The sequence below is a fragment of the Anabas testudineus genome, chromosome 14, assembly GCF_900324465.2.
Source record: "Anabas testudineus chromosome 14, fAnaTes1.2, whole genome shotgun sequence".
Taxonomy (NCBI): domain Eukaryota; kingdom Metazoa; phylum Chordata; class Actinopteri; order Anabantiformes; family Anabantidae; genus Anabas; species Anabas testudineus.
The window spans coordinates 5,428,766-5,446,658 of record NC_046623.1 but is presented as its reverse complement, the minus strand read 5'-3'; the positions used below and the strand labels follow the sequence as shown (position 1 = coordinate 5,446,658).

Below are 17,893 nucleotides of genomic sequence, written 5' to 3'. Positions count from 1 at the left end.
GACTCAATATGCAGTCGTGTTTTAATATAGCATGGTTTACATTACAAATGGATTTCAGAGATGAATCACTGTTTGCTGTGTTAATGAAAGAGTTATTTTAGGGTTAATAAACTGCTACTACCTTTTCATGACTACATTAGAAAATCTCTTTCTCCAAGTAAACAAACTCTTTCTCTTTTGTATCCATTTAAAAAGTGAAATCGCAGTTTGATCAACATTAATATTCAATTTTTTTTTACTAGTTGTATTTTCATGAGCAGACAAAGCCTTTGCATAGTTCACTCTGCATCTTACATGCTTTTGACGCAGGTGTCCAACTGCAAGGGCAGCAGGTTTGGTATTATCAATGGGATTAACAGCTTTAACCAAGGTGTCAGAGCAGAGGACACACTTAATGGCTTTCACTGACAACTATTTACTAGTCTTAATCCTATTCCTTTCACTGCTAGAGAGAAAGGAGTCAGGGAGAATGTAGCATCTTGGAGCACCTATCATTGAAGTGAATGTTATTAGGAAAAAGAGAAATAAGTGACGTCACTCGATAAGACAATTAGTAACTTAAAACTTTAATAAAGTCATATTTTATATCATATAGTCCTGTTGCGCAGCAGAGCACTGTGCCTCATGTCTCTCTACAGTCAGCTTTTCAAAGACAAAAAAATGTTTGTACACTGTCTCTTGAATTACTGAATTTACCAAGAGACTAAGTGGTTATTGTTTTATTGCTTTTGACACAGTCAAGTATCAGGAGAATTGAACTGAGAAGAAATTAGCAATGCACATCCCATTCAAAAGCAATGAATGTATGTTGGTGTTTTTTTCATGTAAATAACAGGAAACATAAAACTGATAAATAATAAAAAATAAAGAATGTGCTCAGTGAATTTGAGCATATCATCGCTTTTAAGGAATACTGGCAACTACCTCAAAACCAAGAGAAATCATAGGGTTTCAGTTCTTTCTGCGGGCTTCTTTACTGCTGTGATACAGCACAATAGGTACAGAGAGGGTATCTGTTCAGCATTTAGAATTTGAATGCAAAAATACAGTAATATTTACATTAACTCCCAATAAAAAATACTATCGCTACATCTGAAATTTCTCAAAATTAGTTTAATTAGTAGTTATGGATTAGTTTTCCTCTCTGTGTGAAAATTATTTCTCTGTGTGTACATTGAATAAAGTTTAGGCGGTAGCAGTTGAGGTGCTCGCTCCTGCTGCAGGTGTTCCCTCTTCCACCTGGTTTTTAAGCAGCAGGAACTTCATCACAGGGTCAGCGTATTCCATGAAGGTGTCTTTCACACTTTTCTCCAGCAGGTACCCTTCTGTCTCGATCTCTGTATTTTCTTTTCCTGCCACCGCCTCCATGGCAGTCTGCAGGAACCGCAAGCTCACCAGCACAGAGCCCTGTAGGAAAGATGAAGGTGGAGAAATGGAGGAACAAGAGCCCCACAGCAGTGGTGACTGATTACTTGATTCCATCCAGGCAGCCTACTCAGGACATCCATATTTGAATCATACAATTGTGAAGAGAGTATTGGACACAAAAACTAGTGTAAGCCATCTGATGGTGTACCTGTAAGAGTAAGACAGAGAGTACTCCAGCCCCGATGGTGTTCATTAGGCCCATATAATAGTTGACCAGGGCCTCTCTGCAGCCTCGGAGGTAGATGTTGAGCTCCTCAGTCTGGTAGTCGTAGTTATAGTGAGCTGAGTTGTTGGTGAGCTGATACTGGATGCACGGGCGCGGAGAGCTGGGGTTGCAGCAGCTGAATGGGACTCCATCTACCAAGTAACGGCCATCCACGTTGCTCTTGATGCGGCTAAAGAAACATGTGAAGGATGTGTGTCAGATATCTAACGTTGCTGTTACTTGATGTTTCTTCATCTGGAGATGCAGTTGTGTTTATTAAAGGTTTGACTATTAATGCTGACAAATGTCCAACAACTTACTCTTTCACCTCCTTAGAGCTGAAGTCGAGGTAGCGGTTGCTGATCCACTGGACTTCAAACCAGTCCCTGAAGTCGTTGTTTCCACAACACTGAAACACCATCTGCAGGCGATCGATGTTCTGCTTCTGGAAGCAGCGACCTGGGGTGTCTGTGTCCTTGTAGAAGCGAATGCCGTTCCTCAGGCCAACCTTCAGAGAAGACTCCAGACTGCCCTTCATTACAAAGCTCATGATGACAGATAGCAGCATGAGAATGGTAAAGAAACAGGAGACAGCAAAGTAGGGCTTCAAGAAGTTCTTCCAGCGAGGAAATCGCCCAGCATCCAGGGCATCCTGACAGATCTTTGAAGCAAAGTAGTTGATACCCAAAGAGGCGAGACCAACTATCATGAGGGTATTGGGCACAATGTGTATGTCTGTGTTATCCATTACCTGTAAGTATAAGTTAAACAATAATTTAAACTGTATAAATACAATGATACACAGGTCATTCACCACATGCATATGCTGTATTAATACATAAGTGTGTTCTGTAAGTATTTGCCTGCATTTATCTGAAAATAAACTAAAATCACCCCCTGGTTATTTTTAATAGTAGAGTATATATACTCAAGATACTGTGGATTTTCAATGCACCATTTCACAAGCATAATCAAAATGATATTATTTAAAGTTAGAGGTCTTTCCCTGTACAAAAATATGTTTATATATATATATATATATGGACCTAAGTGCACATGTAATGATTTTTATTATCAGCACTTCAAGGCCAATAGGGCTTAAATATGTTGCTCAAGCACAGAGGAGAGACACAACACACGCCATTCACACCATTCTCTTATGAAAAATAAGAAAAAATAAGTTTGGGTTCTTAGTTTTTTATGTTTAGAAAACTGAAGACATTAATAAGGAGTGATGGTTATGTATAAACATATATGTGTTTCATTTCTTTTCTTTTGTCCAATAGACTATGTGCACGTCTAATTTCACTCCTAACAGCCGATACATCATGCAACAACAAACATGTCAAAACATCATTGTTACTAAATTCTTGAAATACTTTTAAAAACACTTGGTACACAGGATGTAAAATGTAAACTATTTAAATGTGTGAATAATTCAGTAGGTTTGTTACTAATGCAAAGTTGTGATTACAGCCTTCTCAAAGTGTGGATTAGAATGATTAAAACTGACAGAGCCTGCTTATTAAATGATGACTCAGGACCCAAAGTGGGTCACAGGTATATATCCAATTAAGACATTTTTGACCAAATCAGACATATTCATCATTATCATATCATTTTGAGAAACTTTTTCTCCTAAACCCCCATTTTCTCCCAACATCTACCATTGTTAGTTATTCAGTATCAAGCATTTGTCAGATGTACATGATGACGTTCATGCACAAGTACTTGACACTTAAGAAATACATTGCCCCTGAAGGTGTATGTTTACAGAACACCTTTAGAAGGAATTTTACTATTTTACTATGCCCAGCCTAGTTTCTATTGTTTCCCAGTGTGGATTAAACACACCACTATATAGTCTCTACTATGAGAAATGATAGAGGTTTATAGTTTGTAAACATGGAGTGGTCATATCAGTTTAGCTTTAAATTGTAGCCAATTCAGGGTCATGCAGATTTGCCCTTTTCATCATCATCAACATGAGATCAAGATCAGACCCTACCTTTCGGACTATACAACACAACTCTTCCGAATCTTTTCACTGCACTTACACCCCATTAACTGAAACAGCTCTTCTTAGAGCAATTTACTTCATAGTTCTTCTCCTTGGCTTAGATTTTTGCTTTCTTTGTACCTTGTAAGTCTCTTTGGACAAAAGCACCTGCCAAATAACATAATGTGAATGTAAACATAAATACATTTCAAGTCTGGTACCTCTGCCCTCCTGCGGAGCTCCGTCTTGAGGATGCACCCAAGGGTGAAGGTTATTGCACCGGCCACTGCGGCGCACCAAGAGAGCAGCCACAGTCCCTGGGCTAGCTTCACCCTTTTCTGAAAGGGGAACTTCATCTTCATCACCACCATGGTTGCAGCGAGGTACTCTGAGACTTACAGGGGGAATTGGGGAAGGAGCGTGATGAAGCAGCAAAGGACGATGCTGTGTTTATTATTTTTCTGTGAGTGAGGAGGAGAAGTGAGAGGCAAAGGCTCAGAGGTGAACATGACAAAAGTGCTCAGTTTAAAAAAATAAACCAAACAGGAAAGGCAAGCTGCAACAAACAACAATTAAAAGCCCAGTGAGAAAACAAACACAGCTAAGACAAGTTACCGTAGAATCTGCAGAGTAATGTGTTAAAATTAAATTTCAACTGGTGCATCATGTAGCAGGGGTTGATGTGTAAAAGTTCACCTTATTTCCGTCCCCAAAACGTGCTGAAAAAAGTCCAGTTATCTCCACCGACCACTGTGTACCGTCCAGTGTGCCACACAGTGGATTTGGCACACTGGATTTGGCAAACCTGGATGCTGGGAGCGTCTTACCACTAATGCCTACCGATCCTCTTAAACTGGTCTGTGAATCCAGGCCATTGTCTGCTCAGCAGCCACCACTCGTACAGGAGGACACGGATGACAAACTAAATTGAACCTGACAGGGAGGTGGATGCAACTGTTGCAAATTAACAGTCTAATGTAACTGTGTACCTGCCCTCACAACACAACTTGTATTGCATTCAAAAACTGGACTGAAGATAATTTTAGATATAACTTTTACTTTGGTGCCCATGTGCTGGTCAGGGTGGGCTAAATGTAATCTAACAATAAATGATGATGTATTGTTATAGATGGAATACATAAGGTAAATAAATGCTGAAAGATGTTTTAAAGTAAATTCTCAGAAATCAGGTTTTTAAAGTTGTTTCCTCTGTTCCCCTTGATTTCTGCAGAAGCCTTGTTCACGAGAAGCACATGAGACAACTCTGGACTAGACTTGTATCCATGTTACTTGTTGAGTGGTGTTTGGTAGTTCACTCAGTACTTGGTAAAGCTAAATTTATTTTGAGACTGTTTATTCATTTTCAAGTAAAAGTTAATCAGAAAAAAATGTAAACAGTCGAAGCTGTTTCATTTCTTTGTTTTGTTTATTATATGTTAGTTACAGGAACTGAGTTACATTTACACATGTTTGAGACGTTTAATTATCTGCAAACAGGTTCATTACTGTAACCAGAGGAGCCATAGTCCCCTCTGTGTTGCACAAGAACAGGACAATACATTTGCTTATATACACATTGAAATCTATTACATTATTACTGTATTTGTAAGTACACATAATATTATATAGAGCTCTATATACCGACAGGAGAACAGCAGGAAAAAAAACGATGTTTTACATTGCACTTAACATTTCTATTGTATAGGATTGAAGTGTATTTAACCGTGAATACCTACATGAGGGGTACACCTTATACACTCGTATAAACATGCAATATTTTGTGTGATTAAGTAAATAAAATAACTCGTTTTAGTTTTTTGAATGAGGAAAGGCAATGCTACTGTACTGGATATATGCATTAAACAAAATATACACATTTACAATTAACAACAATTAAATGAACAAATCTAAGGTACACTAAACTATTATTTGTATTGTTAAAATGCACATATTATTCCCCTTCTCTGTTTTCACCTGGCAGATATTGGTTACACTGATCAAATAAAGAAATATGATAAACCTATTTTTATCTGGGGATCTGTGGATTTGTTATTGGGAAACAAAATAGAGGGTCATGTGTGTTGTCTGGTTTGTTAGATAGAGCCTGGTAAAGTCACCAACTCAAAAGCCCTAAATAATACAAGAAAATGTTATTTAGTGAGCCACTGAAAAAGAGATTCCTTCAGCTTTCTCAGGTAAATAAAGATCAAAGTAAATTTGATGATTTCAGACACAGTGGACAGAGCACCCTGTTACTATCACAGCTGTGTTCGCTCCCCTCTCAACACCTCGTCTGGTATCCCACCTGTCCAGCCATGCACTTCAGCTCTGCCTTGACCTTTTCCTTCACTGGACTGTGGTTCACATTTTAGGTGGCTGAGTATCTGCTCAGCTGACTGCAGGCTGGCAACATTGCTGTTCGCTTCTGACGTCCAGCTTTCTACCAGCCTGCCAGTAGCTCCCGCCCTGTTGCTTGTTCTCCAGTGATGAATGATCTCATTATCTAAGTCCTCCATGGCTTTGTTTCCAGAGTGGTGCAGGTCCATCATGGCCTCTGTGCCTCTTAGCTCCTTTTGCATGTGATGGCGTGCCAGAGGAATTTCCTCTAGGCTAGCTGACCGGATCAGGATGGCGGAGCCAAGGTTGGGACTTGTGGTGATCCTGTATTTGCCCTCACCTGTAACGACATCAGATTGATTCTTGTAACCTGCAGGGTGAGCTGAAAGGGGGGCTTGTAAAATGTCATTGTGGATGGTGAACTGGAGATGAGGTATCTGACATGGACGTGGAGAGGGTTGTCTTACAATTTCCTCACCTCCTGACTTACTGTCTTTGTCCAAGTCGACTTGGTGTCTCCACAGTTGCCCTCTGTTTAAACCTGTCTGTATAAATCGTGGGGTCTCTTCTCCGATCTCTGACCAGTCAGATTCCTCCTCCTCTGGAACTGACCCAAGAGATTGTTCCTGCACAGCAGTTTTGGCCTTTTCATAGCTCCGGCTGTCCATGAACTGAGCTGGAGGGGGAGTGATGGGGTGAACCACCTGATTAATGGCATCATCTGGCTGAAAATGGAGGTTGGTTTTGTGCAGCACTGATGTTACCTACAAGAAAGTAAATCATTTTAGTCAGTTTTCCCATTTCCCTTCTCTGTCTCTGAATGTCCTTGTGTGGCTCCTGTCTGCCGAAACTCAAAGAGAGGGAAAAGATCTTACATTTAATGTTTCCACACTGTTGGCAAATTTTGCATCAGCAAGCTGCTCCGTCAGTACTAAAATACGCCTGTTCAACCGCTCACGTTCTCCTTCCATATTCTGGACCTGATGCCGAAAGTACAGGAGGCACAGTTACCACAAATACACTTTCACTAAGTACATTTTAAACATTCCTTTAATCTCACCACTGAGTGAAGCTTTTGCTCTAGAAGATTATTGGTCTGTTGTGTGGAGGAGCAGGTTTCATGTAGACTAAAACAAGGGACAGGGAGATAAGTTACTATGCAACCGTATATTGCAGCATACATTTTAGGAGTATAATTTATGTAGATATGCAGAAAATCATTTACAGTGAGCACCTCAAATCAAAAGTTGAGTACAGTTCCTTACATTTTTAACCTTTCTGGGAGGCTGCTAAGCTCCACACGTGTCCTGTGAAGCTCTGTCTCCAAAAGCTTTTGGCGGCTCATGAATTCCTCTCCTAAACACTCCATCCTCACTGCTGTCTTCAGCAAACTCTGATGCAGGCCTTCATTTTGTTCCTGTAGTATCCTGTGAGGACAAATACATTTCTACCAACTTCAAACACCAGGTGTAAAATATTTCACGTCCGAAAATATTAGAGCGGGTATTTAATCAAATTATTTATGCACAACATAATGACAGCTAACAAGAGCATGCAGACGAAGTCAAAAGAATAACATCATACTTACATAATTGTACCCAGCTCCTGAGGCTTTTCCTGCATCAACAAAAACAAAATTTGACAAGAAGAAATACACTTAGTAATATTTATGATACTCTCGTATCAAAAATAAAGTGATAGGATGAGCTGAAAAAATGAAATAAAGATCAATTTGTAATAGAATTTTGAATACTATTAGTTTGTATGTAATAATCTATTGTTCTTTTATATCCAATCTGACATGCAAACTGGTGAATTAATCAATAGGCAAATGAGTGGAAAAAGGTTGCATAACCTGTTAATCAAGCAAGTTAAACATGGGCTATTGACTACTGACGTGTCAATATTTCTTAATGAACACCATGTAGCAGGTGACTTTACAAATAAATGGTCTTAAAACTAATGCCATACTTTATGTATTGATGATCCAGTGAAGCTTGTCTGTTCCTCGCCCTGGCTGGAGGGGCTGCAATTATTCCTGGGTAAATCTGCCTTCTTTTGTGAAGGGGGGCTGCCAGCAGAAAGCACCTTTACAGGACTATGATCACCAGGACCATCATGATCATCGTGGTTTTTGAAGTTGGGTTGGTTGAGCTGTGGTTCAGTATGATGTCCTTCATGGTGACTTGTGTTATAGTAATCTCCGTGGTGATGAGATTCACTGTGGTGGTCTCCATGTTGATGCTGAGGAGATTCTATGTGGTGGTCTCCATGGTGACATTCATGAGGTTCAATATGATGTTCTGCAGGGTGATGCTGAGGCAATTCTGTGTGGTTGTCTCCATGGTGATGCTGATGGCCTGGGCTGTGTTGGTCTCCATGGTGATGCTGATGGCCTGAATTAGGGGGGTGTTCGTGGTGATGCTGATGGTCTGGACTGTGTTGGTCTCCATGGTGATGCTGATGGCCTGAATTATGGGGGTGTTCATGGTGATGCTGGTTATCTGGACTGTGGTGGTCTCTATAATGATGTTGATGAGTTTCACTTTGTTGGTCTACAAAGTGATGCTGATGGTCTGGACTTTGGTGCACACTGTGGTGATGTTGTTGGGACTCAGTGAGTTGTTCTTCATGATGCTGATGACTTGGACTGTGATGGTCTCCATAGGGATGTTGATGGCCTGGATTGTGGTGATGGCCATGGTGATGCTGATGATCTGGATTTTGGCGATGTTGATGGCGATGCTGTTGTTCTGAATTGTGATGGTGTCCATGGTGAAGGTGGTCATCTTGACTATGGTGGTCTCCATGGTAATGTTGATGAGATTCAGTGAGATGGTCTTCATGATGATGCTGACGGCTTGGACTGTGGTGGTCTTCCTGGTGAGGCTGATGAGACTCGCTGAAGTGGTCTTTGTGGTGATGCCGATGCCCTGGACTATGGTGGTTTCTATGGTGATAGTCAGGATTGTGGTGACCATGGTTATATTGCTGAGATTCATTGTGGTGGTGTCCATGGTGATGCTGACGCCCTGGACTGTAGTGGTTTCCATGGTGATGGTGATAACCAGAGCTATGATGAACATGGTGATCTCCATGGTGATAGTTATGTGCTGGGCTGTGATAATCGTCATGGGCAGTGTTTAAGCTGTGATGTCCATGATGATGTTGTGTGGTAGGGCATTTTGTGTTTGGGAAGTTTCTGTGGTAGTGGTGACCTGTACTGTGATGATCTCCAGGGTCATATGTTGCAGTGTGTTGACCTTCTTGATGATGATCTACGTTGTGGTGGGATCCAGGGTGATGAGCATGACCATGGTGGTCTCCATGACGATGGTGACAAGCAAGATCATAATGGTCTTCAGGGTGATGAGAATGAGTTGCTATGTGGTGCTTGCCATGGTGGTGAGTTGGACTATAGTGGTCTCCGTGATGATGGTGATGGGAGGTTCTGTGGGAACCTCTGTAGTGATGAGAAGTGTGATGAGGGTCGCCATGAAAGGTGGGACTATGGGTATCTTTATGACGATTGATAGGACTGTGGTGATGTTCATGGTGATGGTGACAACTTGTGTTGTGGTGGTCTCTATGGTGATGGTGGTGTCTTGGGCTGCTGCTTTCTTCATGGTGATGTTGACTACAAGAGTGGTCTCCTTGACGATGGTGGTAGTGCTTGCAAGACGGCGAACGGGAGTGATACTGAGGTGACTGAGATGATGGGTAACGTCTTTTCAAACAACTAATATCAGTGCAGCTTCTAGGCCTGTGACACATGTGATGGGGAGGGTCTGCAGAATGGTGACTGTTACGGTGATGAAAAGATTTACTTTTAGAGAGTCGGGTAGAGTGCCTGCTGGTATGGGAGTACTTGCTGGAGCTAACTGAGTCTGCACTGGAAGGCCTACTACTCTGCTCTCCGTGTTTCGAAGTGCTGATGTCTACCTTGCTGGATGTAGCAGTGGTCTGCCTAGGACTACAGGGTCTTTGAGCATCTGTAACCCCAAGAGTGGTAAGTCTCATTGGGCTGAGCACCTGCCTGGTGATCTCATTGAGGAAGGCAGAAAACTTCATTTTTTCTTTCATGAAATTCTTCCTTGCTTCACTTTTCCTCCTCTCTTGTTCATTTTCATCCTCCTTTCCATGCCCTTCTCTTTCTTGGGGTCTAGTCAGAGCCTCCATGGATTTGACTTTGCGGAAACTTCCATCCTTTCCTGACCCTCTTGTTATCCTCTGGCTGCTCTTCGGGGTGCCTTGCGTGGTACCACATTGAGAGGACTGGCCCTTCTCCCATTTTTGCTTGGCAGGGTGCCTGTTTACATAAACCCTTTTTTCTATTAAAGGGGCTGTGTCATCCCCTTCATCAAAATACTTGTGCTTCCCAGAAATGTCAGTACAGGACTGTGAATGCTGAGTCTTCCTGAGGGGATATCTATCCAAATACTCAGTGCTGCTCTTGGAAGACAGGCTAGAGGAAGAAGAAGATGTTGAAGAAGAGGAAGAAAAGGAAGAAGATGAGGAGGAAGAGGAGGAAGCAGAAGAAGACGAGGATAGTGAGGAAGAGGAAGACAAAGAAGAGGAAGATGAAGAAGAACCATTTGAAGAACTCAAGGTTTCAGAAAGAGAAACATGGCGATGGTTTTGCTTGTGATGATAATGGCGAGAACGAGAATGATGAGTCTTGCCGTGAGCAAACTGATGTCGATGGTTACTGAAAATGCCGTCCTCTGCAGTTGAATGGGGGCTATTTTAAAAAGAGGAAACATGAATGTTAAAGTCACACTGCATACTTTCATCCCTTAATGTAAAAGCCATGTATGTTTGCAGATTTTAAAATCAGCCATAAACATAAAAAATAGAGAACAGGGACATAACTATAGCTACAAAATAAAAATAAAAAAGAAAGCCAAACTTACTTGTGGGTATCGTTATCTGACTGATGAAGGTTTTGCTGCTCGCGGTGATGACAGTTTTTAATTTGTTGAGATTTGGAGTTAGCACTCTTACCACGCTTGCGGTCTTTTTCTTGTTGGTCACACATTTCAGATTTTTGACCTTTGGTGCCTGTGTTTTCCAGATGAGAATGCAATGGCCTGAACTGGTTCTCACAAACTGGGATATTGGTAATATTGATCCCTGGGGAAATAGTTTTACCACTTTATTATATAATTCAATGCGCCAACTATTATGCTTTCCTATCCATTTACAAAATAAGAATACTTTAATTAAAATGTATTCTATTATTGTGGTAAATAGGAAAGGAAAATCATGGTGATAATAACAATTCTATAAAATATTATGTGATTATTACTACATCATAAAACTACTACTACTAGTAGTAGTAACATTGTCACTGATCAGTAAAACTGAAATAATGCAATGAAAAAGCTTAGTTTTAGCCTTCTAAAGCAAGTAATTTCTAGTTTTTAACACAATTATTTAGAAGCATACTCAGATATGTGTGTATTTTACTCTAGTTCCAACATCTGTACTCACGTTTTAAATGAAGGTCCAGGAAAGAAAAAGGCAGATGTGTTCAGTGATGTTGAAACCAGAAACACAGCGACTCTCTATCTGTGCTGCACCTTCTAAATGAACTGGGAAGCACATGTGAAACACTCAGTTACACATCAGTATATACCCCTGTGTCATCCAATGACAGACGGCCCAGTTATTGCACGCAACTACTTTTTTAACTGTTTTCTATAGGATGACTTCTGATTGTATTTTGAAGACACTGATAAGAATCTGTAGTGTGTAATACACCTACAAAACTGTAGGTGCATATTGTACTTTTGTTTATAACATCCTGTTGTTCCTGTGGGTTGTTGATTGTTCATAATAGTTGAAAAAAATTACAGAGTAACACAAACGCTTTTTTTTCTCTGGCATCTCGACATGATAATGCTACACGGATTATACATAGAATTTTATATAATGGTTAATATCTTAATATATATCTATGATCTCATTCACAGATCAAAAAATAAAAACAAAACACAGACCAGCAGCTTTCTATCCAGAGGTGTTCTCAGTGAGGCACATGAAAAGTAGAGAGAAAGTTGTTAAAGATGAATTTAATATATTGTGAGGCATAGCAGTGTGTGAGCATCAGATGCGAGACGCTATCTTCTTGTTGTTTGTTTTTCGAGTATTAACAATGTACTCTCCCTCTCGTTAATGATTGCTTTAGGTGAAAAGATTCATGAATAGTAAGTAGAACCACAAAAGAGTGAGGTAAAAAAAACAAGACACACAATCACTAAAGATTTGTCACAAAGATTTTTTACCCATCTATGACTGCTGTTGTGAGCGTAAAGCAGAGGTACAGGAAAACTGTGCTGCTTACAGTATTACAGTATGCACATTAACTACACAGTGGCACTTTATTGATCAGGCTGTGCCTATTATGTCAGTGCAATGGGTGATCTAATAACTCAGAGTTACCGTGAAATACATTGAACTCCAATAGAGTGACAAAGGCAATTACACAGCATAAGACATCACAATGTTAAATTTAACCACTCGGGACTTAAGACATTTTTATATGTCAAGAAATCAGTCGCACAACACAAATTACAGCTTTGTGGTGTCTACAGGTGCCACTGTCATCGTCAATGTAATTTCGCATCATGTTTAATCTTCATGCCGGCGGCAGCTTTCCCTGCATCAATTTAACATGGCTCAGATCCATTGACAATCAATGGCAAACCTGCACTGCTGTGAGTGTGGCAAACACAATGGAAAGTTACAGGAGGCAGCAAACACTCACATGCAAGCATGTGACGTATTAGTGAATATTTATAACACTGATATCTGCACTTGAAGTGGGTTATTGTGAGGATTCCAATGTTACATCATACAAAGGTCCAATAATAAATACAGAAGCCTCTGTTCTGAAATATTGTCAGTGCCCTATAAAATTACTTACTGAGTGCATTTAAGTACAATAACTTCAATTTGTCAAGAGGACAGGATCAAGAGTCCTAGTCTGTTTTAACTCTTTCTATATATGATATATGATTTTAATAAATCGGCAGCACAGATCTATCTACTGCCTAATACCGAGGTACTTTGATAATGGATAAAGTGAATTTTTCATAGGTAATCTGAATTTTAATTTATACTGACTAAAGTAGAGGAGGGTTTAAGGTTAGATAATGTAATTTGTCTGCTTAGTTAGATGACTTCTTTGGATTTAAATACCCATTACCCATGTGTCACAAAAAATATTACTATATTACAAAAAGAAGGAACACAATCAATCCCTTTTGTGTACATTTTGATTACCTCAAGTGCACACCAGTACTCTTGTACCTGCTCTTCCTCAGACACACAAGGCTGGGGTATCCAATATCCAATTTACGGTCTGTAAGAACTAGGCAAGAGATCCTTTTTTCTCGGACACTAAAATTTGGCATTATCCACAATTAGTCACTATGAAACCTGAACAGTGTGACCAGCTTGTGTTTTGTCACAGCATGTTAACACAAAGTTTGATCACACCTATCAGTCACATTTACACACAAAGCTCGTCACAGTTTAACTTGTATTTATAGCACAACATTGGGAGACGTTCTGAGCTTACTGCATGTGGGTGAACTTTTCTGTTACAACAAATGCCGTTACTTGAGTAAAAAATACTGCTTTAAAGAAAGTGCAATATACTGCGATAACATCAATACACTGCTTACAACCAGCAGCACAAATGTGAGAAATAGGGCAATGAGATAACAGATTTGTTAAATATATTGCACTCAAATGAGCAATAGTAGCAGGTTTTTATGTTTAGAATGAAGATTCTCATTGAAGCTAACATGACTTACATTTCAAAAGTCCTCCACTGATGAGTTTGCCTATGTACAGTATCAGATACTGGTCACAATCCATGAACTCTGTAATAGTGTCATTTAATGGGCAGTCAAAAAACAACAGGAAAATGTACATACAGTATGTATGGCAAGTCTAAAAGCAACACACTCAATGTTACAAGTGATGCAGACCCATAAATAGTTGTGTATTAATTAAATGAGGGTGATCTGTTTAAGTTGTGAGAGCCACATTTCTTCATCTCTACAGAAGAAAAGCAATAGGCCACTCAATTCAAATCAACAAGGAGACCAGTTTCTAACCATGTAAACATTACCCAACATTTTGTGGCCGATTCTCACATTTCTGCCAGCAAAAAGTCCTTTCAGCATCAACAGTGTTATTTTGTTTCTACTGAACCTTAAAAAAAAATCACCTTAGAATAGATCACTAACACATGTTAGCTGGAAATGCAAATATAAATACATCCTACATATACAGCAACAATTGCTTAATGCGTCGTTCATATGCTTTGGACCATGGTCATCAGTGTAAATTGTGGGTTGCTTAGTCAGAATCATGGGAAACCTCCTGAATATTGTGAGATATTTTCATGTTGGGATGTTTATAATTTATAATACCTGGCATTAAATTAATCGAACAAGTGAGATTCCAGTCTGAAGAGGCGCTACGTCTGTTTTCTTTTCAAGTTGGGCCAACGACTCCCTCTGTTGGGCTAAACATGTAATAAAAAGTTCCATTTCAGCTTGCTCTACACAGTCTTGTGTAACACAAAAGAGAAGAAGGAATCAATGCTTGTTATCAGTTTTTCCCCACACGAATGTTGGGGTTAAGAAGAGGATCTAAGTTTGGGTCTGAGCCAGCAGAGGCACGTCCAAGTTTAGCCATGATGATTATCAATGTGAAGAATCCCAGAACCCCGACCAGAAGAAGCATGAAGACTCGCTGTTTCCAGGACAGAGATGTCCGCTTTCCACCTGTGCGGTTCCTGAAAAAGTTGAAAATAAAAATTTAAATAAATTAATTAATTAACAAAAATATATTATTTCAATGGTTAAACAGTGAGACACAAAATGTGATTCCACTCACTTGAGAATTTGAGCAAACCAACTTAATGTTGGTCGTCGACGATACTTGTCGTCATCAAAGTCAATCTGCGTTATAGAGCTGTGACCAGTGTCTCGTGTGTCATAGATCTTTCTTGGTGATGATGCTAGAAAAAACAAAATAAACAAATAAGAAACTGCATTATGTTTGGTAATCAGTGTGTTTACAAAACTAATCTAGCCCTTTTCTTTCTAGAAATATACCTGTGTGTAATGTAATTGTATCACTGGTGGTGGCAGTAGTAAAGCTGATCACAGAGTGATCCTGAACATTTGCATCCCCATTTTTTCGGGGACCTCCAAGGTCTTCCTGTGCTGGAACAGGATTTGGTGGTGGGCTGATGGTGGTGTTGTAAGAGTGGCTGGGGTATATGCTACTTTTTTCTTGTGCTGTTGAAACAAACATGGCAGTTTTTTAAGTATTATTGTGTCAGACAGTAACAAACATTTCCTGATAGCATAGGAATCATGATCAATCAATCAAGCATGTTGTAAATTAATGATATGTAATCACTCACCATCAAACACTGACCACTCAGTATAATCTGTGACATCATTTGCTGTGGTTTCCTCAAGGATCCCGATGGGCTCTTCAATCTATCATATACATAAATAAATAAAACATAAATAAATAAATACAGATCACATTCTATTCTCTCCAATGTCCCTTTTAAACACAAGATCACAAATCAAGGATGGCATATGAAGGCGTAGCATCAAGTTAGCAGAGCAAAAACAGGAGCTCGGTTAGTATGTGTGTGTCTATACAGGGGGCATTCAGGTAGTGTAGTCTCAACAGGACCTTACCAGTGGAAGACCTAAACCAGCTCTAGCCCAATTGACAGATGAAAGCTGTTCTTTTAGCATATCTGCAACTGGGCTGGCCAAGTTGGAAGGGGGGAACACTGGACCCTGACAGGTGGGACACTGGTATCCTGCTGGGGCTGTATGGAGGGGCAGCCTAGAGGCAAAGTCATTAAGACATGCCCAGTGGAACACATCTATGGGAGGAAAAAAATGTTTTACAGCAGATTATTTTTCAGCAAATAAGCAAAGCAAATATGGATTTATCTCCAAAGTTTTGTATTTTTAAAAGACAACCACATGTGGAAAAATATTTGTTTGGTAATTTGGTTGAACTGTTCCGTTAAACAACAGTGGCTTTGGTGAAAAAAACCAACAAAAAAACAAAAAACAAAAATAAAACTTGATAACCTTACCATAGCAGACCAATCTGACTGTGTCTTGGAGATTCAGGGGATTATTACACAGAACACAGCAGGGGTTGTAATCACTGTCCTGAAGCCACTGCAAATATGACTGCACAATGCACTGAAAGGCACAAAACAAAAATACAAATATTTTACTTGATGCTAGAAGTTTTGTACGAACATAAAAAAATGTAATATTTTCATGTTCATCTACTGACCTTGTTGTGGTTGTGGACAAGGCAGTGCTCGCATACATTTACACGATGTTCAAAGCAGAATAAATTGGTCACCTTTCTCTTCGGACACTTGCAGAGACCCATAGTCACCTGCGCTATGTTGTGAACAAACAACAGGTAAAAATCACAGACAAGAGCTAAATACTGTCTCTTCATTTGCAAGCAAAAGCATGTGGAATTAAAAGACTGAATGTTATCACATTTAATAATATTGGCCACTCCAACATTACAACTAGGGATTCTGACCATAATGATCTAAAGTTGTCTTAACTGAGTTAGGCCTAGCTGTAAGAGCCTATTTAAAGAGTCTATTAAAATAAGGGTAATACGTCTTGAATATTAGAATACAATATAAAAGCTGTAATTTTCACTTAAACGAGAATACTAATATCGACAGGGTATTTGGTTAACAAGATAAGTGAGGTCATTAGTATGTTATCAGCAGTTCCTTGCTCTATTTGTTAGATACTAACTTGTAATTTGCGTTTACATGACTTGTACTTCCTTCAACATTACACGTTTTATGTTGCCATTTTAACGAACCTAGCATAAATTAACCCACATATTTCGAAAGGTCATGAGTCAGTTTGTTAGCACCACGTCAGGTTTTAACTTCAGTTATTAGCGCTTGTCAACACTTTGTTACAGCAACAGCATTTATCTGTGCTAACATTAGCCGCTAGCTTAGCTGGAAGTTGAGACAACGTTAGCAAGCTAATCTAGCTAGCTGGTGGAGTGGTGAAGTGCCAACGCAAAGGACCGATAAACACATGTTACCTGTCACAAAGACTTTAATGAAGTCCCGTTTGTTGAACAACTGTCATTTAAGCTTCCTTGACAAATTCACATGGGAGGGGGCTCCAAATGCTGTCATCAGACCTGACTGCCTGCTAGCTAGTTCCTTCCTCTGTTTATGTGCCACGTCTCTTCCGCTTCTCCGACTTCTTCGTGTCTTTTTGTTAAACAAACCAAAGTGTGCCTTCTGCCACCTACTGAGCCGGAGTGAATGCTCCTGTTTAGAAATAGCATTATTTTTCAGTTAAGTATTAGTATGATATGTATAGTAATAACAGCTATTAAAAACAGATGGTGCATGATTTAGGGGCACTTTCAATGTAAAAAAGATGCTGTCTATAATAATCACGCCCAGATTCTTGTTCTTCAATCACTGAGCTGGGTCTCACACATGGAGACCACATGATGGAGACAGACATCACACTCACATTCAGACTCTTTCAGACATATACTGACAAATGAATTGAAATAAAAAAGACAGGACAGGAGAGTTTCTTTCTCTCTTAATTACTAGCTCCTATGTACAGTGAATTCAGAAAGTATTCAGACCCACTTAACTCAGATACATTTTTTTCTTATTAATCCCCATAAAAAACAAATAAAAACAGGATTTCAGTAATGTCTGTGTTTAATTTTATATTTTCATTTTTTTTTCCTGTTTTTACAAAACATCCTATACATCTCTTCCAATCCTACAATTTAAGCTCCTTTAAATGCTTGAACAAAATGCACTCTAATATAACACTGAT

At 39.5% G+C, this 17,893-nt stretch overlaps 2 protein-coding genes across 3 annotated transcripts; both read right to left on the bottom strand.

Annotated features, from left to right (window-relative positions):
* Positions 1 to 1,185: 1,185 nt before the first annotated feature.
* rom1a (retinal outer segment membrane protein 1a) lies at positions 1,186 to 4,003 on the bottom strand. The gene is made up of 4 exons (XM_026373249.1): positions 3,854 to 4,003; positions 1,954 to 2,384; positions 1,577 to 1,823; positions 1,186 to 1,407 (listed from the first exon to the last, which is right to left on the bottom strand). Exons 1-4 carry the CDS (start codon positions 4,001 to 4,003, stop codon positions 1,186 to 1,188), a joined length of 1,050 nt encoding a protein of 349 aa, XP_026229034.1.
* Positions 4,004 to 13,855: 9,852 nt separating this feature from the next.
* On the bottom strand, positions 13,856 to 17,276 carry zfpl1 (zinc finger protein-like 1). 2 transcript variants are annotated; one of them, XM_026373335.1, is made up of 8 exons: positions 17,127 to 17,276; positions 16,332 to 16,444; positions 16,123 to 16,234; positions 15,710 to 15,903; positions 15,421 to 15,499; positions 15,107 to 15,292; positions 14,886 to 15,009; positions 13,856 to 14,784 (listed from the first exon to the last, which is right to left on the bottom strand). In XM_026373335.1, exons 2-8 carry the CDS (start codon positions 16,431 to 16,433, stop codon positions 14,598 to 14,600), a joined length of 984 nt encoding a protein of 327 aa, XP_026229120.1. In that variant the 5' UTR covers positions 16,434 to 16,444; positions 17,127 to 17,276; the 3' UTR covers positions 13,856 to 14,597. The 2 variants fall into 2 exon arrangements, with proteins under 2 accessions (XP_026229120.1, XP_026229121.1); XM_026373336.1 differs by having other exon boundaries at positions 16,332 to 16,439.
* Between the last annotated feature and the right edge of the window lie 617 nt (positions 17,277 to 17,893).